Source organism: Parambassis ranga, chromosome 13 (genome assembly GCF_900634625.1).
Source record: "Parambassis ranga chromosome 13, fParRan2.1, whole genome shotgun sequence".
Lineage (NCBI taxonomy): Eukaryota > Metazoa > Chordata > Actinopteri > Ambassidae > Parambassis > Parambassis ranga.
In genome coordinates, this window is record NC_041033.1 from 15460603 (window position 1) to 15487073 (window position 26471).

A 26471-nucleotide genomic window follows, 5' to 3' on the forward strand; every position below is an offset into this window, starting at 1 on the left:
CTTGAGGGTTCCTCCTGTAAAAAGAGTTTTTTTCTTGCCACTGTTGCTCTTAGGGCTCTGGGTTTCTGTAAAGTGTCTTGATACAATTCTGCCTGTAAAATGCACTGTATACATAAAACTAAATTGAACTTACCCGTATGTATATAGTATATTACCGGTAATTAAATTTGAAAACTTTTCTGAAAATCATGGCTGATGTTTCTTTTTATTTTGAAGGGTCGGCGGCCTGACTTCCTGTCTCCTCCTGGCTGCCCTCTGCTGACTTGACTGGCTGAAAATCCTCGCCGAGGCTACGTCACGGCTCTGAACGCTCGCCCTCTGCTCCTCGTCTCTCCATCAGGGCTGCAATCAGAGACATCTACAGGGCATCTGAACTACTGACAGGCTCACGGGGTGAGGACCAGTTTGTTGTCCTGAAATAACGAGGAGAAGCTGATTAATTCTGCGGGAATACGCAGCAGCAGCCCGGCCCCACATGTAACATTAGGGCAACAGAAAAATGAAATTAAAAATTGAGTAAGAGGGGACAGCGGGTCGGCACGGTAGCTGAAACCGGATGCCACGCCGGGTCAGGGTGGTTGTTGTTGTTGTTACTCGTGTCCCATCATCAGCGGTGGTGAGGGTAGGAATGCCACAGCTGAAAATATCATCCCTCACTGGTACATAGTTTTTTGACATCCAAGCCTGGAAGTATTAACTTTACACTTGCACAAACATGTGTTATGTAACAGCTGTTTATTTGCTCCTCAGTCTATCTGAACTAGTAGCCCGAGGAGTTTCCAGGCTCGACAAAGCCTGTTTGCACTGTAACCTTTCAGTAAACCGTCTTATGTGTTGTGTACATGACATGGCGAAAACAAAAGGGGCTCCATAAGTAGGTGTTTACCACCATCTAGTGTCCAAAACGCGCCACTGCATGCTCTGAATCCCAACTTTTAAACTGAGTAAAATAAAAAAAGTAAAGACAAAATGGGCCAGGACAGAATTAGATTTGGAAACCATTTTTTATTTTGTAAATGGGTTAGCACTCAGACTGTACACAACAGATATGTTCTGAGTTTGACCCAATAAAACCAAAAGGAGAGTCCACAGATTGAGGGAGCAAGGTGGTCTGGTGACAGCAGGGTAGCACAAGAAGAGGAAAGAGTTTTGTTCTCATACACCTTAAATCTGCTGTGTTTTATTTTTAATGAAAAAAAGTTGATGTTCTGTTGCAGACGGACCACCCTGCTTCCTGTCCGTGGAACCCTGAACTCGTCAAGCTGTCGGCTCTCTTGGTGAGTGAATAATTTTTTCTTTTATACAAAAAGACAAAAACGTCCAAAAAAAGTAAAGAAATTCAAACGTCACATTACAGAACACTTGATTTACAACTTGGAGGGGATGAAGGGGGAAATAAAAAGAAAAACAATGTGTAGTTATGCCAGAACAAGCCCAGAAGGTAACACTCATAAAATCAATATGAGAACTATTTGCCCCCATACAAACCAGGGCACGTCTATCTGCCTTGTAGTTATACATTATGAATCACTGACTGAAGTCATGCCAAGGCTCAAAGCACCTTCCTTCACTATAGCTGGCAATACATAGTGCTGTGACCAGAGACGGACAGTTTCATACACTACACGTGTTATAATGACCACATTAGTCCATTTATTGTACTTTATCTTCTAGTAATATATCAAATAAAAAGAATATGCTCTCACGACAAAGCTATGCAGATTATCATAGAAACTGATGACAAGACAATCTATTGACACACAGGCACAGTGCACAAGCTTGCAGGCAGGAATGGAAAAGAAATCTGTCTTGTTTTTAAATAGTACAAAACGCTATTTATTTTTCTTGCTTCAAACGCACAACTCAAACTATGAAGCCGGACCTCTGATCTGCGTAATCATAGTTGTTGCCCCCCCCCACCCCCACCCCCAACAACAAACACGTGTTGTATATTTAGCTCCAGATCATGAGACATTGCTTGGCTGAGACTCAGCAGCTCTGCTGGCTTCTTTTTTTGTCTTCCTGTTTGTGTTCAACCCTTTTTTTTTTTTAAATCAAACACATTTTATTAATGATTATTTTAACTAGCACTACGGTAAGGCAGTGACAGACTGAATGAATTTAATCATAGAATGGTCCAAATCAGATCGGATCATGCACACACACACACACACACACACACCACACTCGCTGCGACCTGTTGTGGGATTCGTTGTCAGTCTTTTTCCCCCCCCTGCAGCTGGACTGTATTTTTAACAACCATAAGTAATATGGTTAGAATCCAAACATTGGCCTATGTTCAATCAATGCCAGCATGTCTGTGAGAGATGGATCACCCCAGTAACAGACTGAAGTGAAACCTTGTAAACAAAACTTTACAACCACTTGCAGGTCAGACATGCAGAACAAGCTATTTAATGAGACTAGCCCACAAAAAATAAACTAGAAAACACACCTGAACAGTAGAACATGAAAATAAGAAAAATAATTTCCATATATAGTCGTTTTTTTATACATTTCTCAGAATAATCCAATACTAGTCTAAGTTCATATATTTACCAAGCGATTGTTATAATAAGAGATTGTTCATAATTGTCCTGACTGGTTAAATAACATAAGAATAAAAAAATAATATGAATCTCTTATGAGATAAAGATAAATTCCTTGGGTGTAGTAAACATTTCATGAAATGAAAGCACGGTCAAAGTGCGCTATAATCAATCAATTTGTTTGAATGTGTAGTTAAGGGCACTGGAAATCAAAACTCCTGCCGTGTTTCTCGCCTGTTGTTGCTGCAGCTGCGGCTGCAAAATGTTTGGACTGGGCAGGAGAGGGATTTTCCCCCGGCCCATCATGCTTTTCTCTCGGTGATATTTGTCTGTATGACACTGTTGTGTTCTGCACTGATCAGGGTGTTTGGTAAGTCTGCCTCCTCCAGTTTGCCTTTCTCATCAGAAAAAATCTTCCTGCAGTGGAAAGAAGAGAAAAGCTCAAAATTAGATCATCAGGATGGAAAGCATCTCAGCGACAAACACTTCAGTCTAAAAAAAAAAAAAAAAAAAAAAACTCCTAATGACATCTTCACCCAATATGTAAGAAAACACCAAGTGTTTCAGACATCTTCTTACATATTTCTTCACCACCTTGACAACAGTCAGATAAAAGGAACAGATAATGACATACCCATAGTCCTTCACTAAGCACTAACAGACTATGACAGGACAGTAAATGAGCCCTGAGCTTGTGCTATATAATATCCATGCTCATCTGGGAGCTGTCGGTCTCTAGATGCTGCCTGCAGCTCCGAGCAGGGAAACACCTCAGTCCAGCCTCTGTTCTCATTAGAGGAGCTGCAGAGCTGGCGAGGACTGAGGCAACACATGGAGGTGAATAGAGCCTAAGACAAACATTTTGCAATTAACAGGAGCCCATTTCAGTTGCTAAAGCTGTAAGGTCATTGTTAGAGTGATGGCTGCTACAACACAGCTGCTTGTTGCAGTTGTATTCAGACACGACAGGACTATTATGGAAACAGCTCATCGGTCTCGGGTGCATGAGAAGTCGGGATTTCGTGACATGTTTTGCCACTGGATATTTAATAGATCACAATTTGTTATTAATTTAATCATTCGCGGTTCCTGCTGCCTATATATTAAATGTCTCAGACTTTCATTAAGAGGCCCCCCTTTGGAGGATTTTTTTTTCTTGGTTCAAAATGGGCCTTTGGGGGTTGACTACGCATAATAGTAAGCATGACTGTAGCACATACAGTAGAGGCACATACAGTAGAGGCAATGAGTGTGCGGCATCTAATTTGAAAGAATTCTGTGCCTTCTCCTGATGTTTCTGTCAGATTTAATAAACAAGAATGTCCCTAATGTGCCATATAAAGGCTGTATATGAGAAGGGAGGGGTACGTATGTCATGTTTTACTTGTTCAAGAGTTTCTAAATTGCAAACAGTCAATTATTAACTTGTTTACTTAACTGTTTACACATGCATGAAAGGTGAAAACGTGAAGGAAAAACTGTTGTAAAGGCCTGAATTAATTTGGCATGATCTGGCATCTTCAGCTAATTAAAAATAATAATTCACTAGCTGATGATATGAGAAGTATCACGTCATAATTTGACAGTGATTTCTCTGGTTTTTAAGAGGTGATAATGAAATGACACACTTGCATGTTCAGCCACCAGTGCTGTTAATTTGACGCACATTTAATTTAGATTTAGTGTTTTATAGGAAATGTATCAGGCCCTTGTTACGTACCTGTCTTCATACCTATTTTATATATGTAATCAGCATGTATAATTACTGTCAAAGTTATGTAATAAGGTTTAACTATTTATGACAGAACTAGCAAAAGTAGAGACCTGAGATCACAATGAAGAAGTGTCACACAAACAAAAACCATCTTATATCCACAACAGTAATTATCCTAATCTCAATACCACAGTTTACCATTACAATATTTCATACTGTGTGGTCAATGGCAAGATGTGGTGGTGAATGAATGGGTGTACAAGTTACACTCACACACAAGCACACACACACAGATAAACCTCTAGAGGGAGCCGTACTCATCGTTGACAGGAGGAGCAGTCTTGACCAGAGTCTCTGATGCTTCCAGAACTGGGACTGAGGGGGGGAGGTCTGCTCCGTCTCCATTGGCCAGAGAGGGCGGGCTGTCTAAGCTAATGAGGTCTGCGGGGGGCATGAAGGGTCTCTCTGTCTCGTTTGTCAGCTCTAAATCAAAGTCTGCATTTATGAACCCTGCGTCAGGGGTTAGTAAGTCGTACGTGTCTAACGCCGCTGTGAGGAGATCATTGGAAGCTGGCGCCTCGAGGCTGGCTGGAATGGTCGTAATGGGTAAAGGAACACCTGCGACTAGAGAGGCAGGTTGTTGATCATCCAGGTCTTCAAGAGCTCTGTGGCCCACTGAAGGAGAACTATTTGCAACAACTTTGGCAGTGGGTATGTTATTGTCAACAGGTTTATCTGTGTCAAAGAAAGTAAGGCTATGCCCGCTGGAATCTGGGGCAGTAGGTTTAGAATCTGGGTCTGGTTTTAGGGGGGCAGTGTTTGCTAGAGTAGAGGCAGTTTGTGCTGGTGTCTCTGTGTTTAAGGCTGTAGTGTTTGGCTGTGTGGTGAGCTTAGTCATTGGTGGGCTTGGAGCAGGTTTCTTGGTGTCTAGATTTGGAGAGAATGATGGAGAAGATGTAGCAAGAGGGGAAACAGGGGGGCTATTCTTAGCTTTCAAAGCGGCAAGTTTAGGAGAGTGTCTACGCTTTGGTGGTATCGGTGTCCCAGACTTTTGAGGTCTACTCTGTTCAGGAGTACAAGGAGGTGTGGTTATATTTTCCTGTTCTTCAGGGGCGTTATTTCCTCTGTGTTCTAGTAATGGAACCATTTTAGCTTCAACAGCTGACGAGGTGACGAAGGGAGTTGGCGGGGCCGTGTTTGATTCTGGAGTCGGGGCCGGAGCTTGGACAGGGGTAGGTGAGGTTTCGTTGGCTGGGGTGGAGAGGCTACAAGTGAGGGTAGTGGTCTCGCTAGAGGGGCTGTCCTGAGAAGGGTCAATTGTTGCAGTGGCTGTGTCAGAGTTGGTGGCTACGGAGGAGTGGGTGTCCAGTGCCAGAGCAGCAGTGAAAGCCGCCAGCCTGAGAGAGCAGGGAGAGAACAGAGACACACAGACTAGACACCAGGGTGACTGTGACAGAGGAAGGGTGGCTCAGACGAGAGCATGCAGAGGGATTAGTTTGGCTTTATAAAGTAACACAAACACAAAGCAACTGAAAAACAGCAACTATTAAGCCTAGTGAACAAAAATTAAAGAAGAAAAAACAGGGCGTCATGCTGTGAGTGGACATTAAAGGATACATCCCATACACACACCAACATGGAGGGCACTGGCTAAAAAAACTAATGTACTACAATGTTCTCCTGCGGAGAACTACAGCACCACGAAGAACCACCTACAAGGGTTAAACAGTACCAGTGACAATCTCATTCTGCATGATCTAAATTTTCCAGTCTGCTGATATGAGATGGCTTGCTGAGGTTGTCAAAATGGCTTCATGAGTTGACCACACTTAAGAGGATAAAAAGCCTTTATGTGTCTTTGACTGGTAGTGCTTCAACCTTCATATAATGAGACATAAAAATCTCCAAAAGGCTCAAGAAGAAACACAAAGTACAGCAAATCCCTCTGAAAGGGAATAAAAAACAGAAAAGCAACAGTGGACTCCACTCAAGAATGACCTAAATCAAAACAAAAGTTCAAGCGTCAAAATTTGTCCAGTTAAATAACAACATTATTCTTTAAAGTGGAGTGCAATGTACAACAGCTAAAAAGACATGAGCGGTAAAAGGCTGTGTGCTGTTTGTCAGCTGTTACTCACTCTGGCTCTGTAAGAGGTGTGGTTTCATTGGGCTCTATGGGACCTGCTGCATTGTGGTTGGCTGTGCACTCGTCCTCCGTTCGCACTTCCACTATCGGTTCTTTGGATTCATCTTTCCTGTAAGACAGACCATGATCTTTGTAAAATGGTGACAGACAGTGAGCAACAGGAAGTAAACATACCATAGATATTTTTATTTTCTGTGTTGAAGGATGTGGCTGCCTTTTTTGTAAACTTGCAGCATAACTCACAAATCAATACACAATGCAATGTACCACTAAAATGACACAAGTTTAGTTGGTCATTGCTTTACTGCAGACTCAACAGCCTTAATAGTTCTACTGAAAGAGAAACATGCTCTGAAACACTTTATCTCATTTATGGACCCATTTTATTCATTTGTGTATTCTTGCTGCTCCTTAGACACCAACACAGAGGACTGTAATGTACTGCAGCATGTTAGATATTCATTTTGCTGTTGTTCTTAATGTAACTTGCTTCCCCAAGATATATCTTGATTTATCAGCTCTAAATATAAAACCCTTCAACTAAATATCTTTCATCATTTGAAATGTCACTTCTTCAGAGACCTTCTGGGAAATAACGGAGAAAAAAATGTCACCCTGAAAATATTCAAGTCACTTTAATTTCATCATGCTTAGTCACCCTTGCCTTTAACCCCTTTTTGCCACTCTAGGGCTGAGCAACAAGTTAAATTTCAATGAATGTCCAACTCTCACTCTGCGTTCGGTTTAGTTTTTGGTCTTTATGACCCCTGAGGAAGAGATATCTGACTCCTCTATAGTCAGAAAAAAAGCTCCTTTATATTCTCCAGCTAGTTAATTTTAGAGCTAAAGTGAAACTATAGAATCCAATAATTGTAATAATCTTTTCCTCACAGGTCAATAGAAGCAACTGTTGAACACTACAGTGATCTGGTCCCCTCTTAATATAGAAAATTTGCCCATGTATATAAGTAAAGTCTCTGATACTCACACAAAGGCTGCTTTGCCCTCCTCTAAGTTGCCTCCTTTAGTCCCTGTGCCTGACTTGCCGCACAGGCACATGATAAGGCCACACTTGTTGACAAAGTAGCAGGTGACATCCACAGCTAGCAGCAGGAGAACAAATACTACAACAAGAATCCCTGCCCAGAGCATGATATCCATGGAGAGCGCCGCCTCATCACCCATATCTGTCAGACAAGAGACAAGAAAGGGAGAGAACTGAACAACAGGAGCAGGACACACTTTAATAGAAACAACTAAATAAAGTGCTGCTATGCTACTGAGACCACAGAAACAACTCACCTGCTATGATATGCTCTAGTTGTCTCAGCATGATTTTAGATGCTGTGTGTAGGCTCTGCTGACTTGTTCAATTATTTATGTCTTTATTTTAACCCTCTGAACTCCAGTCACACGTTTAGTCACTGTGGGCTCATTTTTCCTGCATCTCAGAAACGGCACAATCATGGCTAGAATTAGAGAGAATTTAAATGTGCCCCATGTGCATGGTTTGCACCATGCCATGCTGCCTTCAATGATCTTGGAATGTTCAAAGTCCAGTGCTATGCTTACAGTGTAATATATTTTTTAAAGCTTCAAACCCACTGGTGTTCAAATGGTTAAATGTAAAGCATGTTGTTGATTTTACAAGCAAGTGTAGCTGTCTTTAAAAAGGAAAGAAAGTTAAAATTTTGAACCCATTTATTTGGTATTAGAAGAGCAAACTAAAGCTTACAGCGTGTTTTTAGTTTCCCAGACATGCAGCAGATTTTGTGGACAAATGAATGATACTGCAAAAAGCTCTGACGTGTCTTCAGTTTTAATTATAGCAGAACTCTCTAAAATATCTTCTATGTTATATATCTCACAGAAATATAACTCTGTAGACTCCAGTAATTAACAGGTAAACAAGGCCGCTAGATACTAAAATGCAGCTGAGTGAAGCACCCTCCAATTATAAATGTATAAAAACAACTATGTAATTCTCAGTGATGGTTGATAAGCAGTACATGCATGAGGAATATGTGGACATTTTTCTTAGTAATCACAAAAATAAGTTTCCTTCTGATAATCCTGTATACAGCTGTACCAATATAAACATTACAAATATTTTTTTCAGTTAGGCGTTTCTCTTTTTGACAATGTAAACGTTAATGATACAAACCTTTACAGTACGTATGCATAATTTTGTGAGCAATTAAGAATATATTACAGTGTTTATGTAAACGGGCAGGTTCAGCACTCAGCCTTCAATCTGTTCTAAGTGCTATTTTTCAATGTGACTATTGTTCATTATTGTAAACTGACACTCCTCTGTGTGATCTAGTACTAATGACTAGCTGTGCTAATGCTGAGCAGAGTGAATCTGTGGGAGGCGGAGGATTTCCACTGCCTTTGGTTCAATACGCCTGTCTGGTCTGTTCCCAAGCAGCGTGGCACCCTTTTTTTCACCCATGATAGAGACACGTCTGCTATGGACAAAGTCTGCTTTAAGGAGTGAAAGTGTCCAGAGTGACAGCCAGGTCAGAGAAAAGGCAATCTCTCCTCTACAGTTAGGGTGTGTATTCCCCCACAATACAGTTATGAGAGCAGGAGCACAGTGATGAGGGACAAGATGAGTGATACCAAAGTGCATGTCACAGATGAGCAGCCCTGAGTGGCTGTGGGTGAGGACAGCACAACCCAGACCACATCAAAATGCGCACAGGTTGGGACGAAAATGTTCACGTGGTCCACCACAGCAATGTCCAGGACCAGGCAAGAGAGCAGGAACATTGAGAGAAAAAAGGGGAAAAGAGTAAAGAGGGTGAAGAGGGAAGGAAATGGAGGGAAACAAAGAGGAAAAAAAGAGAAGGGTGGGGAAAACAGAGGAAGAGAGAAAGTGAAAATGTGTCAGGTCTGAAAACCAAAAGTGAAAAAAAAGAGTTTTTGTATTGAGGGAGGAAAAATTACAGCAACACACCAAAGCAAAAGCACAAAAAACACAAAAAGGGGGAAACTACACCATGTTGACTAAATGGTGAGTGGGTGGTGGGTGAGTGAAAATGCTTTAGTTTGGAAAATGAATTAGAAAAAGTGAGAGACAGACATAACAGTCTGCTGCGATGTTGGAACAAAGCACTCCACAGTGTCTAGTACCTAAAAGGAATTTGACAGGCTGTGCATCTTTTTCAAGGGCAGTTAGGAGCTCCACATATAAACATACATACATGTTATTTAGTGGTTACAGGGGTTATTTTAAGGAAGACAAACTACCTACTTTTACTGCTATTTTACAGTAAGGAAAGCTAAACAGGAACTACAGCCATTCAGAGGGAATCATTTCATCCTCTGTGGAAGGTGCCTGTCCCAGTTCTGTGAGCGCAAACTCAAGCTCATTTAGTGAGGGGCTGTCAAAACTTTAAAGTGAGAAAATTCAACTGGAAAATCATTTCTGGCTCACCACTGTCCAGGAAATCAACATTTTTCTTGCAGATTTATTTAGTTGCCATTCACCTTTTAGAACTCTAGAGTTAAAAATAGAAGTGTAGCTTTTAGCTTTGAGTTTGGCTCCTCAGTTTTATGGATGTTTAGTTCCAGTTTATTGTGAGTGACTAGAAGGAGGATACCTGGGATGGCCTCTGGCTCTGAAGATGTCTTAAAAGACATGGTTGCTGGTTTGGATTTTCCCTTCTGGTTCTCTGCCACCACATAGACGTTGTACTCTGTGTCCCACTCCAGCCCACTAAGAAGTATGTGCTCGCTGCCGCTGGGAAGCCGGATTTCTGGTTTCCAATCTGATGCCTGTATCTGTGGACACACACATCAATATACAGTAAATGTATTTAGGACTTTAACTGACAATAACCTACTGCTGATTTTTGTGAATGTCTGGGATATATCCTGATTAATTGTCATGCAGTTGCCTTAGTTGAGTCATGGACATCATTATACTCACTGGTTTGTAACGGACAAGATAATGTAATATAGGAGAGCCGCCATCATCCTGTTTGATCCAGCTGACTTTGAGGGAGTTGCCTTTAGGTTGAAGTGCCCCTTCGAGTTTAGGAGGATTGGGATTCCCTGCAGGCACACAAGAGCAATACAGAGGTTATTTGCAGGGAGCTACAGGGTTATTTTGTCGGAAGTGTCAATTCTGCCAGTCCACTTTTAAAATTATAGAGCAAAGACAAAGAAAACACATTAGAATTCAGATAAAGTCCAAAGTTTGAAAGTCCCTGTTGTCCTTTCAGGTCAGTTGACCTTCCTTAATCGCTCGCCTCAAGATGGTATGTGTCAAGTAGCGCTAATTAGTAAGTGACACATGCCCACACTGCCACATGCTTATCTGATTCATCTGAGTTGCTGTGTTTTGCTGCTGTTGCTGAGTGACATTCAGCTGGCATAAAAACTGCTGACTGACATTCCACCAGTATCGGACATGTCTTCAAAGGGTTACTTCTCATTAGCCGACATGTTTCTGAAGGGTTTGCATTTCACTGGTAATGCCTGCACAGCGTATTATGATGCACTGAACAATGTTGTGTCTTTGTCTGACTGGTTTTATCATCAGGGTTGTACTGAGTATACACAGTAGGAATGCTGTGGTCAGTGATTAGTGTTCACATTTCTTTGAAACTGGTTAGTGGATTAATCCTTCAAAGGTTTGCATTAAACGCAAGCTGAGGTTAACCAGGATGAACAAAATGAATGATATAATGTACAGACTTGCTAGCTCTCCACATGAATATCAGAATTCTTGATTGACAACCAGAGCGTGCAGCTTGAAGGAAGGGTGCTTAGTGTTTCAGTCGGAAGATGTTGGCTATTATTATCCTGTAATTAGAGGAAACTATATTTATTAAACACTTGATTTATAGAAACATCCTAGTAAAGTAAAGTAAAGTAAAGTAAAAGTAAAGATGTAACATCCCTCAGGTGGCAGGCTATCAATACTACAAGAGTGACACTGATATTAAACACTCTTGACTGTTATATATAATACCATGAAGACAGCTCTGGCTCTCTCTCATTTATCCTGCTGAGGCGCATGTCAGCATGACTGATTACTGTATTACATGACTGCAGAAAAGCAAATGAAGTGTTGTTTAATTGTGGGGCTCTTCAGGTAAAGTTAGGGATCTTCTTTCAAGGATTTGTAACAGAAAGTTACCTTCTGCAGAGTGGAGGGATTCATCAGCACCAATGCAAGCCAAGTAACAGTCACAAGACACATGGAAATGACACGTGAGGAAGAAAATGAGAGGTAGAGGACACAAAAAACTAAAACAGAAAATAACTAATCAAAGCTATACGTGAGGATAGACTGCACAGGAATTCCTTAGGGGGATGTAAAAAGTGCAGTAAACATCTAACAGCTTTATCATTTTGACTTAAGAGGCTTTACAATTCGCAAGGCAACTGATTAATCAATGCTGATGGGCCTAATCTAAACGTAAACATGCCCAGACTACACCAAATAGCTTAAGCCGAGGGGAAATGAGCATCTTTTGAAATACAGAGATTTGGCGTCGATTCATAATATTCTCATTAAGCCAATTAATTCACACGCTGCAAATCAAAATTATATTAATATTCATTTTGGGATAAATCAGCTGTAAGTGAAATAAATCTGTGACTTGACTCAAAGGAGTTCGCAGTGATGATAAGGACATACAAGGTCACAGCCTCTTAAAAAAAAAACCTTTTAAAGGGCTTTAAAGTTATTATGAATGTAGCTAATCAGTGAGGGGTGATGGGGTTATCCTGCAGAGAAAGACAAAGCTACAGCAGTACAAACTAATCTTCTAAATATCCCCACTACGGAACAAACCTGTGTCTTCAGAGGCAAAATGAAAAATGCCGTCTAGGGACATGAAAGAGAAGAAAGGCAATCAAAGTCAGTTGTCTGCACAAAATGACCACCTGGATCTCTGCAGTAACACTTTCACTGATGAATTTAGAATGACCAATTTTTGGCAGATGACTACTGAAAAGGAAGGAAGAGCAAAAAACATTTTACAAAGTGACTGCAACATTAAAGCAAAACACTGTCTCACTGCACTTTTTTCCAGCTGCAGCAGGAACGACAAAAGTCTAATTGAAAAACCAGCCAATCTATTTTAGATATACTCATTTGTTCAGAGCGAATAAATGACTGTGACAAAGTGTAAATTAATAAGCCTTTGTTTGTTGTCTTTGTTACAAGTTTGTAGTCATTAAAATGTCATTTATAATACCAAAAATGACACTTTTCTGGCATTTCTTTATAAAGCTCTAAAAGAAACTACACAACTCAATTAACTGATGAGTGAGGAAATGAATCACTTACTTTTGTAAGTGTGGCCTGATGGATACAACAAACAGATGAAAAAAAGGGGGGGGGTGATGAGACGGTCAGTAACATGTAATCATTCCCTCTAACAGAAGTGAAACTCCTCTAAAAACACAAACCCCCAACCAACAGAGGGCACTAAAAACTAAATAATCGACTCAGATTCACTGTCAGGTTGGTGTGTATGGAGGCAAGAAATCACACTGCAAGTACATTCTGACATAATGAGCCTGAAATAATGCTGTTAAATATTTAAGGGAACTGTGCACAAGTGAGACCACAGTGATGAAATCTGTGTGTAATTCCATGCCTAAATGAGTAAGCTAGGTTTAAAAGGAAGTGTTTTCATAAATTCTTAGATTTCACAAACGGGAATAAACAAAAACAAGAAGATAGTTACTGAGGGCAGAAAAAGACTTTTTCACAGTGTCCAAACAGTATCACAGCTGACGCTCCACTATGAGATGAGTGAGAATGAGTTTAACTTCACTTCAGCTTGTGAGGACAGATGTTAAAGGTCTGATAAAAACAACAGGCGGCACTTACGAACAGGCTCCGTCTTGAAGTACTCGGCGGGGCTGCTTTCACCTTCACCCTTGCCGTTGATGGCCAACAACTTGACTTCATAGCTGGTCTCTGGCTTCAGGCCTGTGACGGTCACCTCATTGATGGAGCCTGTTACAATATCAGAGGCATTGCATTCCCTGTTGAAAAACACCTTGATAATCTTGATGAGCACTAAAACAAACTCATACCACTGTTCCAACAATACACGCATAATTAAATCCATCACAAGCAAACACTGATTAGCTCAATTCTCATTTCACTCCAACAATGTTTAACCAACTGATTAATCTATTTAGAGATGATATAAACCTATACATGCAAAGAAATAGAAATAACAGACGGTTCAGACCATCCTGTAGTCTAAGTGTATATATCACCTTTGGACTTAAGATTAATTTCTTTTGGCAGTTTTTATCTTTGAATATTAATGTAATTTTTTACATTAATTATAATATTTAACACATATATTTCATGTTTAAAACCCAACATATTCAAATTTCTATGTATCCGACTTCCACAACTTAATGGAACTAGATGGCCTTCAGTTACCCTGTAACACTTATGACATCCTCTGTGGTTGAGCTGTAACATTTGCCATTGGTGGTGGAGTGATACAGTACAAATCTGACTTGTATTTTTCTGGTACTTTTGAGTACCACAAGCAAAGTGCCATCCTGATCAAACTATAAAGAAGGGAGAAAAGAACTGCAGCCCAAACCAATTCAGTCTAGATGAATAAACAGCTCTGCGGGCCACAGGCTATGATTATTTGATTTGGGAGTGAAAGGAGTGTCCCTTTTTGCAATAATTATATGTCTCTTAATACAGCTAGCACACACAGATAAAACTAATGACTATATGCTCCACAACACAACCATGAATAACTGATTTCATTTATTTGTAAAATTGTTTTGATTTGGTAATTACCATCTTGGACCTCAAACACTCTCTGGACCCAGCTGCCCCGGCCTTGCATCCTCCACTCTGCTCGATATTTCACTACAGGAACGCCTCCAGTGGATTCTGGCTCTGTAAACTGGATCTGTGCTGTGGTGGAGAAGGGCTTCACCTCATCGATGTAGGGAGCTGATGGAACCTCTGTGAGGGGAGGAAAGCAGTGCAATTACAACAAAAACTGTAAGACTGCAACACACCAGCGGTGTCAGACTCCTCTGTTCCATTACAGTAACCGACTGAGCTCACAGATATTAATAGCTCCAAAATGCAACTAAAACCATTCATCTTTGCAGCAAATACATGATTCATGACAGGAAATCTGCTTCTCTTCTACTAAAGGACACATACACTGGAAAAAATAAAATCAAGTGTATAGTGATATGATCTACATCAGGGCTGCACAATTTGAAGCCTACCATATCATTTGAGAAGAATTTAAGAAATGGTTACAATGTCTACATGTACAGGTTTTTATCAGTTATTCAAGAAACTGCAAGATATTCAACACCAGTATGTGTCATTTGCAGCAAGAGGCGGACTGGAAATTACATTATTTAAACTATTTAACATACTGAGATTGTCCATCTGAGTACTGCTGGCTATTCTGAATTCACACATACACACAGCTGGTGAGCATAGCTCCGTGTTGCACTTTGATTGTATTTGATCGCTTTGATCTTTGAAATGAGAAAGCACACTGTAATTACTGTGGTTGCCCATGTCCTGCTCTGAGAGAAGAATGTGGTATTCTCAATTCATTTATTTCCAATTGTGGCTTAAGAGTGGCACTATCTCTCTGCTCTCTAATCCATTTGCCTAATGGGGGAGGGGGGAAGTTACAATGAAATGCTGTAACTATTGCTATGTGCTACACAGTAAACTGCTGCTGAAGGTGTGAGACTGAGATTCAGAACAACCAAAAGAGGAAGGGACGTTTAATTATCTGGTGTTGTTTTGCTCTGCCTTTTCATCTCATCATCCAGCTAGCAAAGACTATATTACTTTGTGAAAAATGTGGTTAGGTGTGGTTTGAATAAGGATGCTTAATTTGTGTGCTATTATAAGAAAAGAATAGAATAGAAATACTTTATTCATCCCAAGCTGGGAAATTTCCCAAGATTACTCATTTTCCTCACAGTGCAAGGTTTTAAGCAGTCAAAAATGTACATTATGCATAAGACTTTCCCCTATCCCATCATCAATAGTCCTTCAAAGTTTAATTATGATTTAAAAAAGGCACAGAGAGTCCATGCAAATCAAAAAAAGGGATTTTAAATCCTCTTCACTGACCAGCCTGGATGAGCAGGAACTCCTTGGACTCTGTACCCATCTCATTTGAAGCAGTGCAGTTATAGCTTCCGAAGTCATTTTCAGACTCAGGGGTTATCTAGAGGGGGAAAAAAATAAATAAAGCAGTAAATATATGAAGGGCAGTGTACCACAACAGATGAACAAACTTATGTGTCAAACACCATGAAGGTGACCTTTTTGTTTGTCCATTAGAGTAGCCTATTTTTATTTGTTGCTGTGAGCTTTCCTGCTGCTGAATTATTCATCAGGTTTTTTTTCTACAATGGAGCTGAAAGAAAACCCTTCACTTCAAGTCTATGCTCATGAAATCTTGATGACACTGAGTGTGTGTGTGTGTGTGTAAGCGTGCACATGGAAGAACAGAGCATGTGTGAAACTTTATAGAGCGTATATAAGTTGTGGTTTGACATGCATGTGTGTACCTGCATGTAGCTGGCTGAGGGAGTTCTGAAAATCTTGATGTTGGTGGTGTTTGAGTTGGGGAGCTGCAGTCCATCTCTTAGCCACACAATAGACACATCGCTGGGATGAGCCTTGACCTCACAGCTGATATTGACAGGATTTCCCTCCCAGGTGTACACAGCCACTGTACCGTGAATCTTAGGGGCATCTAGGCAATACAAATGCATTTATCACAAGCATCCTCCTGTTGTACAAGTGACTTCTACAGTGTTGTTGGCCTAAATACTCTTGTTAAGAGAGGGAAGTACTTACAGCGGACCTCCAGATATGCTGTTTGAGCATCCTCTCCGATGGCACTGCGTGCTGTGCAGAGGTACTGACCAGCGTCTGTATACTTGACATACTTCAGAGTGAGGGAGGACACACGAGCATCACTCCTCACCACTACATTTCCATCCAGGCTCTAAATAGCAGCAGAAAATGGCTTGGTTTAGCCATATTGTACATTACATATACAGAGGAAAAACTCATCAGAACGCTGTTTGACCTAAAAATATAAAACCAACTCAGAAATCTCCCGCCTTTATTGAATGTGGAAGACATTACATTAATGAAATAGGCACAGGCTGCTCTGTAAAGATGCAGAACACAGGGACAGAGTTGACAGTGCAGGGGAAGTTTTCAATTATTGATGCCAGACGGCAGGAGAGACCATCTAGACTCTAGAGCTTTTCACACTAAAGGCTTTCCAACCTGTGAAATATGCTGATGCATGACAGCGTAGACAGCGTTACTTTACGTGCCATGTTTGCACTTTTACACCTGTCATAGTCCCATCTTTTAGAAAAAAATTGACATTTTAGGTTAATTATTTAGTCACGGCATTTGAAACCAGGCATAAGACAGGCAGCTGGCTGATGAGATGAGTAAACAACCCTTTCAACACATACCTGGTTTCAATAACTTGATATGCACAATTGCTCTTAAGGAGCTTCCTGACCTTTGGGGCCACAACTTTGTGTTTGTTGTGGTTGTTGTTGTCATGTGACACGAGTTTAAAGTTTAAAGAGTCAGATGGGCCAAATTCTCTTCTCTGTATTATTTTCCATTCACAAATGTCTGGATTAACCAATGAATTAGCATGTACGCTATCTTAGTAAAAACAATCTCTTTTCAAACCTATTACCTCTCAGACCGTTCCTAATTTAATTTATGGATTTGGGACATGCAAGTTGTTTCATACAGCTCTCCTTTATGTAGTAAACTGTCTTCAAGTGAATTGGTTCAACAAGGTGCTGTAGAGCTAAGTATCTGAGCCTCTCTTTGGTTTCTTTCATGGCTTTGATCCAAGACGCAGGCAAAAAAAAAAAAACAATAGCCGAATGCTTTTACACATATTGAATTGGGGCCCAGTCTGGGCAGCCATGTAACAGAAACCCTTGTTAGTTTGTATTCAAATTCAATAGACAAAGCATGTCTGGGGCATTCATTATGCATAGCAGGACCAGGGAGACACTTACATAACACACTACCCTTTTATTCTGACCCCTGTGCAGAAAGCATTCTCTCTCGACCCCCGTGGTACTGGTTGTGACTCCGGCATCTGTGCAACATGCCACCAGCTCTAGTGAGCTGGCTTCAGTATTGACTTCTATCGCTCCTGTGTTTTGGATTCCAAAATGTAACCACATGCCTGGACATTACTCACAGGCTCCTATATTTTATATATGATCTACCGAGGGAAATGTTATGGGTTCGCTGTAATTAAATATCGTGATTCATGCATATATAACCGTGGATTCTTACTATGAATCCAGAGTACTACTACAGTAGTTGTCTGTGCTTTAAGGATATAAAACAAACAAGGGGAAAATAGTGATGACTTGTAAATGTACATACACTTCTCTCATAAAAAAACTTCACTGACAGCAGAGATCTTCTTCTGCTGTAGCAAAAGAAGAGCGAGACACGGAGGGAACATCAGAGCATAAAATTGAAATTACACTGAGGACATGTTAAACTCATGTCTCGCCTAATATTAACTGGCCCAGCATACCAATGTACCTTGCCTTCTGTGGCTTGTCAAGGAGGCACTTGGCTCCCTATGAATTTGCAACAAACATGCTCAGCATGCTCATACTACTCCATGCTCATACTGCTCCTCTGTGTGATTTATAATGGGATATCTTGCAGTGAGAGAAACACACTGATCAATTCAGAGTGCTGGTAAAATTTAAAACCATATTATTATGTCAGAAAGCATGAATTATTATAGCCTTATTGATCACCAGTGCACACAGAACCCTAAGATGTGCTGCTGAGATGAACTGAGCTAATAATTCACTAAGGTATTAATATACTAAGGTAAACATGCTGTTACATTATTTAAAATGAGATACATATTGCTGTTTAGGGAAAAAGGGAACTTGGGGCCATCGATAAAAATAAAGAAAAGCTTCTGTGAGGGATCTTTGAGGTTGTCTCTTTTAAGTGCAATGAGCTAATCACTACTTTTAAAGATAAAACATTCATAGAAAACCAAGATGGAATTTCCAATTGACTACTTCAGCAGCTCATTATTGTTAATACCCATAAATGCTAGTGCAACCATGTGTAAATCACAGTTTAACTCAAAGCTAGTAATTACTGTCAGCATGTGCTTGATGAGAAAGCCTCTTCCCTCCTGTAGTGAAAGGTTGTTTTTTTTTTAATTTTTTTATTTTAAGCTTTGTGCAGGTGTTATTAATGAATGCAAATCAGCTGGCAATATTGATTAAATATTGGCAGCTGACAATGATTAAATATTGATGAATGGAAACAGTGGATGCAAGAAAACGAGCACTATTCCCAACTATAAAAGAATGAAGACTAGGAAAAGACCACATCTCTTGATGCACAGTGCTTCCTGCAGTTAAAAATAGAAAGTATATTTCAGGATCTAAATGCTCTAAAAATACACTTTTTTTATAGATATTTCTTTAGTGTATAAATAGCAGTGGCAACCCTAACATCTGTTCTTGATGTGCTGATGTTTAAACCTCTTCTGTGAGGGCACAGTAAGTTAGTAACGATCACGACTATTGGAACATTTTTTTTATCCAGTTTTTATGTATATGCAGAGCATTCAGCGGTGAAGGAGGAGAAAAAAAGCTATTGTTGGCAGCGCTTTCTTTTTGCCAATTTTCACATTCTATCTGGAGCATGCCCATGCTCTGATGTAGTTGCACAAAGACATCTTTCAATTCCTCAGCCCAACAAATTAGAGCTACACACTATAAACTATGTCAACAATACTTTTTTATGTTGTAACGGAAATTTGGCAGGAGGCTGAGTGAAATCTGGAGATGTGGGTGGACAGACTATATATATATATATAACAGAATCATGCACATGTACAAAAAAAGTTGTATAATGCCTGGTGTCCCAGGAGAGTATCAACAACATGTCAAGTTTGTATTAAAGAAGTAAAGTCCATCAGACAGACTTGCCCTGGCCTGTTTTGCTACTGCACCCATCTTAGACTTACACTCTCTCCCACCCCGATTTGGTCGAGAATTTTGATCTGCATCCATCCAAAATTGAATTAGACTCCCCTGACATGAAAGATGGATGGGTGTGGGAAAAAGTCATGCATTTAGAATACCTGGTGTTGCTCAGGCCGAGTCCATGATGCCTGTAGAAGACAGAGAGACAACAAACAAAAGGCAAAGCAATTCTTAGAAAGCAATCCTCATCCAGGCAAAAGCTGGGATGCTGCTCAGGCATGCAAGTATTAAGTGTCCAGTTTATTTTCTATGCGTCCACAGTATCTGATCTGAATTGCAAAAGAATAACAGCTATGCTTTGATTCCCTATTACTGTAGAGGCCTATTTTGTGACCACAGGGTTCTTTTTAAGGTAAACATTTGTGGGATTTTAGCAACATTATTTTCTGTACTGCACACAGGAACAAGACTGTCAGCGTCGAGATACTACAAATGCTTACAGATAAGAAGGTTATTGGTTTATCAGGAAGGGGTGAGTCCATTACACTGCAACAGCAAAGATATGGCGGCCTTCTTTGCTAATAGTAGTTCAGCAATTATCGACTCAACAATCCATTTGTGAGGCTTGGAGCAATAATTAGATTAAAAACCTCAATAAAACAGCATTTACTCTAGGACTGTTATCTTTTTTCTACATCACTAAACAGCACCAGTCCTAAGTCAATCAAGACACTGAACCACATTTGTCTCTAAATAAACAGTGAAGGGTTTAAAAATGAGCAATATTTTGCACCTCTTCCTACACCCCACATGAGACAGAAAAATAAATCCACAGGTAGTCTGTGTTATGCTAAAAAATTTGGTTGTTGGATGTTCCCCTTTGAATGTTAACAACTGGACACAGTTTTCATTGTCATGCATGGATTGTATTTTTTTTAAAAAAGTGATTTGCATGAAGTATGGAGCGTAAGTATAGACTCCTCTCCTGTCCTAGATGAGATGGGATGAGACAAATTAGCTATGGAAATATGATTTTTATGCATTATGATATCCTAACCATCCTGACTGAATTGTTTGTGGCCTGTAGTAGAAGGAGTCAGCACATTTATTTTTCAGCACAGCCCCCTCCTAATTCTATACATCTAGTTAAGCAGATCAAATCTTTGTAGCTGTGACATTATCTTCAATCTTTTAATATTGAGCCGCTGAGCTCCATCTTTATCCTGGGAAAGGGATAAAAGTGTGAAGCCTGCCAAATCAGTTCTATGGGGAGTTAAAATCTGAATGGCGGCCATTGCTGCTGTGGACTCTCAGACTGAGCTGACTTGCAATTTTCAAACATCCTAAACAGAAACACCACACAAGTTATTAACTTCGATCGTGTGCATGTGAAGCACTGGACTCATACTTTTCTATTTTAGGCTATCAGCTTATCAATCACCCCTACGTTGTCTTTTTTTCATTATAGTATTCTCACAGTTCTGTTTGCATGTGTGTGAGTATATATATTTGTATACGTTTTGCTTGAGCTCAACACGATTTTCATATTTCCTGTGTTATAATGAGTTATTAAGGAAATAATGGCTGAACACTTAAAACAGTAAAACATCTGTCTGAACACAGAACTATTTTATATCATGGCAGATAAAAATCAAAAGTCTGGATAACATATAACATAATACGTTGCACTGTAGTACACAACATGCTACATAAAATCACCAGACACTAAGAAAGCCCAACTCCACAAGACGGAAAGCTTTTTAGACAGCATGCTCTGTGGATTTCATGACGCCGAGGACAGAATGTTAAGCATGACAATGAGATGTGATGGCCCGCATGGTGAAGTGCTGAAGCGGAACAAGCAATATGATAAACAGCTATTTCATCAGGTGCAACAGCAAGAAAATATCAAGTAAATGAAAGCAATCTGCCGAAATAATTGTAGGGCAAAACAGTGAATCAAACCATCAGTGCTCACAGTTAAAATCCCCCCCCCCCACCCCTGCATAATCAATGCACACAGCTTGGAAATAACATAAAGGACATACAACACAGTGTGTTGAAATTCATATGGCATTTACAATAGATATCTATCATCCTGTGCTGTGTGAATAAGCAACATAGGGAAAGAGTACACTTATCAGCCACAGCCACAGCATGTATGAGTGCAAATCTGGTACGGTCGTCAGTACATTGCAAGTCCTCTACTGTCACAGCAACCCACCCTTTGCACCGTACATCAGTACAACAAGCAGTTGGCTGCATATCATCACAGCGCTGTGAAAGAGCTGCAGCCCAATTAAAACGAGCAACCTAACAGTCTGGAACATCACCACCTCATCCACCGTCGTCTGCGGCTCTGCCTCTGCAATAAGTGAGCTGACAAGCATTGCTGTCATATCCGTGACAGGTGTTTGTTTAAGACAAAAGGACAGTGAACAACAGCAGATGCAAGCATGCAAAACATAACACAAATACTTCTCAGAGCAAACAATATGGAGACGGTTCCCTTGGGACTTTTCAGATTTCCAGCCCATTGTCATTCCCTTCCACAGAGAATTATCCCTGCTCTTTGTTCTAACATGAATTGTAATGTTGGCGTGAAGAAGGGCAACAAGGAGAAAAAAGAAAGAAGACATACTAAGACAAATACACTAAACACAGAGACTCTGTGTTTTATTCGCTGGGTGATGCCAGGCTGAACACTCTGATTACGCATATCATCACCGTCCTGTGTCATTAACTGCTGAGCCTCGGAACCTTTCCAGCACATCACAGAAAACTGAGGAAGACGCCCTAACATCACACCACTACTGAGCTAGCAGCCGTGCAGTAAATGAGTAGGCTTTTGTGTTTGGAGAAATCAGTGCTTCCTCTGCTTTGGCACGCCACACTTGAAACATGCTTCTATTTCACATTCACTGCCTACAACACAGCCACACAACACTCATTACAAATTTACTTTAAGCATCTCATTACTTATACAATAATCACTGTTTCTTGAGTCTTTAACTTCTACTTGGCAATCTGACTGTTCAGACAGAGCAGGCCTGAAAGGGGGATTTATAAATGCCACTGCCCATTCAAAAAACACACTTTAATGTGCTTTAATGTGCTAAAGTTTTATAATTAGTCCAATTTCACTACATCTTCCCTCTGTATAGTTCAAAAATATTCCTAGATAATTACAGCTTGAAAACTGTGCATCAAGCAGAATGTTTAATATGTATTCAAATAAGCAGCAAAACATTCATTATGTAGATAATGTACAAAGCATGGATAAATAGTTCATTTACATTTTCAGTTATTAAACAGGCACACTTATCTGCAGCGACTTGGAGCGCTTGCATTCAAAGAAATGAAAGAACCAAATACTGCGTGTAAAGTTGATGAAAGTTTGAAACTAAATATATAAACACTTAACTTTAATAGTCACATAAACAAAAAAAAACAACTCTTCCCAGATAAGCACCAATTTGAATTTGAAACGCAACTGTAAGCAAGCATACAGCCACAACTGCACAACATTTTCTGAACCTTTTATCTCTTCTCTTTTATGTACAGTAGCACAATTTCTATTGTATGATACAGTAATCTGGCTCAGTCCTCACACTGAGCTACCCTTTATTCATGGTTATCAGACTGTGCTTTTGTCTGCCGACACTTAAGACTCTGAGTAGGAGGTTATTCCGAATGAATTAGTTTTTCCTCGTGTCAACCTTTAAAACTCAACACCACAGTAAAATAGGAACGGAGGCAAATCTGTTTCTGTTCTCATCAAACAGACCAAGAATGGCTGATCTGTCATTGAATATCAGACTTAACACAGACTGCCTTCGCCTCATACATGACTGAAAAACAGCATTCTTTAATCCTTTTCTCACACACTAGGTCAATATCCTGACATTCTTTTCAGTCTACTCCATCTGCTGCATCATAAGGTCAGAGAGAATGATCATGAAAGGTGAAATGTAATTAAAACCCTGACCCCCTGCTCTCTTTTTTCTCTCACATGTAATAATCTTTCTTTGAGAAAGTTAGCTTAAAACATTCGCTTAAATGGTACACTGTGATTTTTTTTGACAAATAATAGCTCCACATATTTAACAATGTATGTGTGTGTCCATTTTAACTCATCAACTCTCACAAGCACACACACAAGTATACAGGTCATGGTACTTGCACTCCTATAAATGTTATCACATTCACTGACTCACAGGTCTACAAGCAGGAGAGGACACAACAACCAAGTAAACATATGTAAACTCTATACCCTTTATTCACACAGTGAATTTTTATGGGTAGCACTCACAGTAAACATAAACTCCACAGGACCTCTTTTTTAAAGCCCTATACAGACATGTTTTTTTTTTAATTTTTTATCTCCAGCTTTAAAGATACAGAGCCAAAACAACTGCCTTCTGACACTTGGTTTTTCTCTCAGTTTATTTTGGTGTATTTATTCTTGCATTTATTTTCTTTGGACTGAGCACTGATCCATGAAAATAATTTATAGCTCCCCTCAAATGGAAAATGCTCATCGATCCACACTATAAAGCAGATTATTCAATTAACGCTTGTGGTTAAAGTGCTACTCATCATATCTTTTGTACTAATACCAGGTAAAAGTCACTGATACACAAATCAGCCGCAACATTAAAACCAACCTGCTTAATGCCATGAGGGAGTGTATGTAGTCTGCAACACATTTAGGTTCATACAGTTATGTTCTAGACCCTTTCACCTTTAGACAGGGATCAGCATGAGCTTTCTAAACAAACTCCAACGCACCCACCCATCATAGCCAGCATTATTTGCAATAATTTGTGCTTTTGCAGATTTTCTAAAGGGATTGTCCACACAGGTGAGGCCTAACTTCTCTGCTCACCTCTTGAAAACTGGCACATGTAGTGGCACAACACAGGTAAAAAAACACTTGGTGCAGTAAGTAGCAAACTTGGCTTACAGCCAGTGGTTGTTGCTGTGATAAAGCAAGTTTTTCTTTAGCATTTTAACAGCACATTGTACTGAGATGTGCAGCAATTTCCGTTTTAGCAGGAATAAGAGCCCAAAGAGTTGTATAGTTTTATCAGTGGTTTTACAGTTGTGGCTGATTGGTGTAGAGTAGAAGTAATCTTTCTATGGTTCTGCATAAGACTTTCTATGTAGTGGATGCTGAGTTCCTAGTTTGAGAGTACTAATGCTATTCAGCCAGAAATGAAAACAGCTAACCATCTAGAGAACCAAAGAACTGTAAACACATTCAAATAAACTGCTAATAAATTCCATCTATTCATCACCACCACACATGTAAAAAGGCGCAATACAGATCTGTACTGGTTTCTGACCAATATGAAAATCTCACTATATGTATATTACTAGTAAAATAAAAATGCTTCCCTTCACAACCTTTGAAATGTTTCATTTCACCATGTTTACCCCAAATGAATGTTGTTACTTTTGTCACACTCGTCCCAGATGAAATACAGCTGTTGTGATGATTACATACAGCATGACAGATGGACATCAGATGAATGAACAGAACAAGACAATTAAACAATTAGCAGCCGCTTCCCCATGCATTCATTGAATGCCCAGCATAGAAACAGTCTCCCTTGCTAATAATCACATCTATACAGGCAAATCGAAGCAATCTGTATCAACGTGATTCAGTGAGGCTGCTAATCATTTCATTTGAAGACAGCTCTGAAGAAATGCCACAGTAGACTACAGTACAAAACACACTGCCACCTCTGTACAGCTGGGTGTCACATGACATGCGTCATGCGACAAAGTGCAAAAATAATTGTTTTTGGTTGACAACAAAAAGCCTGTGTGCTGTTTATTTAGTTCTCAGCCCTGCACCTGCAGAGTCCATCTTCACACCTACAGTATAGCCTGCCAAGAAATGTCTTTTATGACATGTAATGGTGAGACTGTGGGACTCAGTGTTATTATGTCCTTCTAAGGAGTCTCTCTTCATCCAATATGACAGCTTCAAGACCACAAAACAAGCTGACCTGTCACTGGCAGAAGAAGAGGCTGAGCTACAGCAGCTGGTAGGCGTGTTCTACAAAAAAAATACAGCTTCTCATGGGAGCTCGACACTGTGTAATAGCACAGAGGTGTAACAGTTACTAGGTGGTGCGGCCGTCCGTGTGTGCCACGCCACTGTGGGCGTCAGGAGTTACAAAGGAAAAAATAGGCCCGTCGTGATGTGCGTCATATGGTGGTAGTGTGTTTTGCACTTGTGAGTGAGGCTCCACTCAAAATGTATTTTTAAATATCAAACAGTCTGTAGGCTTGACAGGTGGCTGTAAAATGTTTATACTTCACAGAGAACAGAAGCTGCGGTCTGGGTTCCAATAGTGGCCTGTTTTCTTGGTTGAAAACATTCCCATTAAACCTCTTCTCACAGCATAATCCACTTCTCCATAGGCCACCTCTATCTTTTTAAAACATTCATATTTTTATTTTAGTCAGCAGGATGGAAGTGTTTGATACTCAAAAGATACTTTAGGTGGAGCACTTTTACCCTCAGTTTTCAAGTGATGCTAACATTAATGTTAGACAATCTACAATATTATGGAGATGACAGACTTGAATCCAGGCAACCTCATGCTATGATGGAAAGTTTTAAATGATCAAGCAACAGCGACACAGAAATGGTGTTTCCCTTTTATTATGTTATTAACCGGATTTTCACCTGATCTCGTGAGATAAGCTCTGCACACTTTTCTATCACAAGATCAGTGAAGTTTTCAGGCTATTTTTGGGAAGCATGCAGCAGTCAAATCAATTTCATGAACTCTGATGAGATCATTCCTTGGGGTTTTTAAGAAGCAGCTGGGAAATTTTCAATAAAAAGGCATGATTTGATTTCACTGGGGGTTTTTGTCATATCTGGAGGCATACTCTACAACACTACTCCAGTACATTTCTGTGCCACGCGGATTTCATACCTGATAGATCCTGTTTAGATGTGCCTGTAGGAAGAAAATGTAGCGCATGTAATGGGCTGGCTCCA

General features: G+C 40.0%; 1 protein-coding gene across 9 annotated transcripts in view; it reads right to left on the bottom strand.

The window, feature by feature from the left end:
- Positions 1 to 2075: 2075 nt before the first annotated feature.
- ncam1b (neural cell adhesion molecule 1b) overlaps positions 2076 to 26471 on the bottom strand; it is a 59070-nt gene continuing 34674 nt past the window's right edge. Inside the window, exons 9-23 of one of the 9 annotated variants that reach the window (XM_028418957.1) lie at positions 26407 to 26430; positions 19603 to 19632; positions 16272 to 16422; positions 15980 to 16167; positions 15537 to 15633; positions 14217 to 14387; positions 13269 to 13397; positions 12720 to 12734; positions 12222 to 12254; positions 10347 to 10471; positions 10018 to 10198; positions 7398 to 7596; positions 6402 to 6518; positions 4581 to 5660; positions 2076 to 2966 (exon numbers count right to left, since the gene is read on the bottom strand). In XM_028418957.1, coding sequence (XP_028274758.1) covers positions 2852 to 2966; positions 4581 to 5660; positions 6402 to 6518; positions 7398 to 7596; positions 10018 to 10198; positions 10347 to 10471; positions 12222 to 12254; positions 12720 to 12734; positions 13269 to 13397; positions 14217 to 14387; positions 15537 to 15633; positions 15980 to 16167; positions 16272 to 16422; positions 19603 to 19632; positions 26407 to 26430 — 2655 coding nt within the window. In that variant the 3' untranslated portion in view covers positions 2076 to 2851. Of the gene's footprint in view, positions 2967 to 4562; positions 5661 to 6401; positions 6519 to 7397; positions 7597 to 8989; positions 9070 to 10017; positions 10199 to 10346; positions 10472 to 12221; positions 12255 to 12719; positions 12735 to 13268; positions 13398 to 14216; positions 14388 to 15536; positions 15634 to 15979; positions 16168 to 16271; positions 16423 to 19602; positions 19633 to 26406; positions 26431 to 26471 lie in introns of those variants that run through there. The other 8 variants (XM_028418962.1, XM_028418958.1, XM_028418964.1 and 5 more) reach the window with 8 other exon arrangements.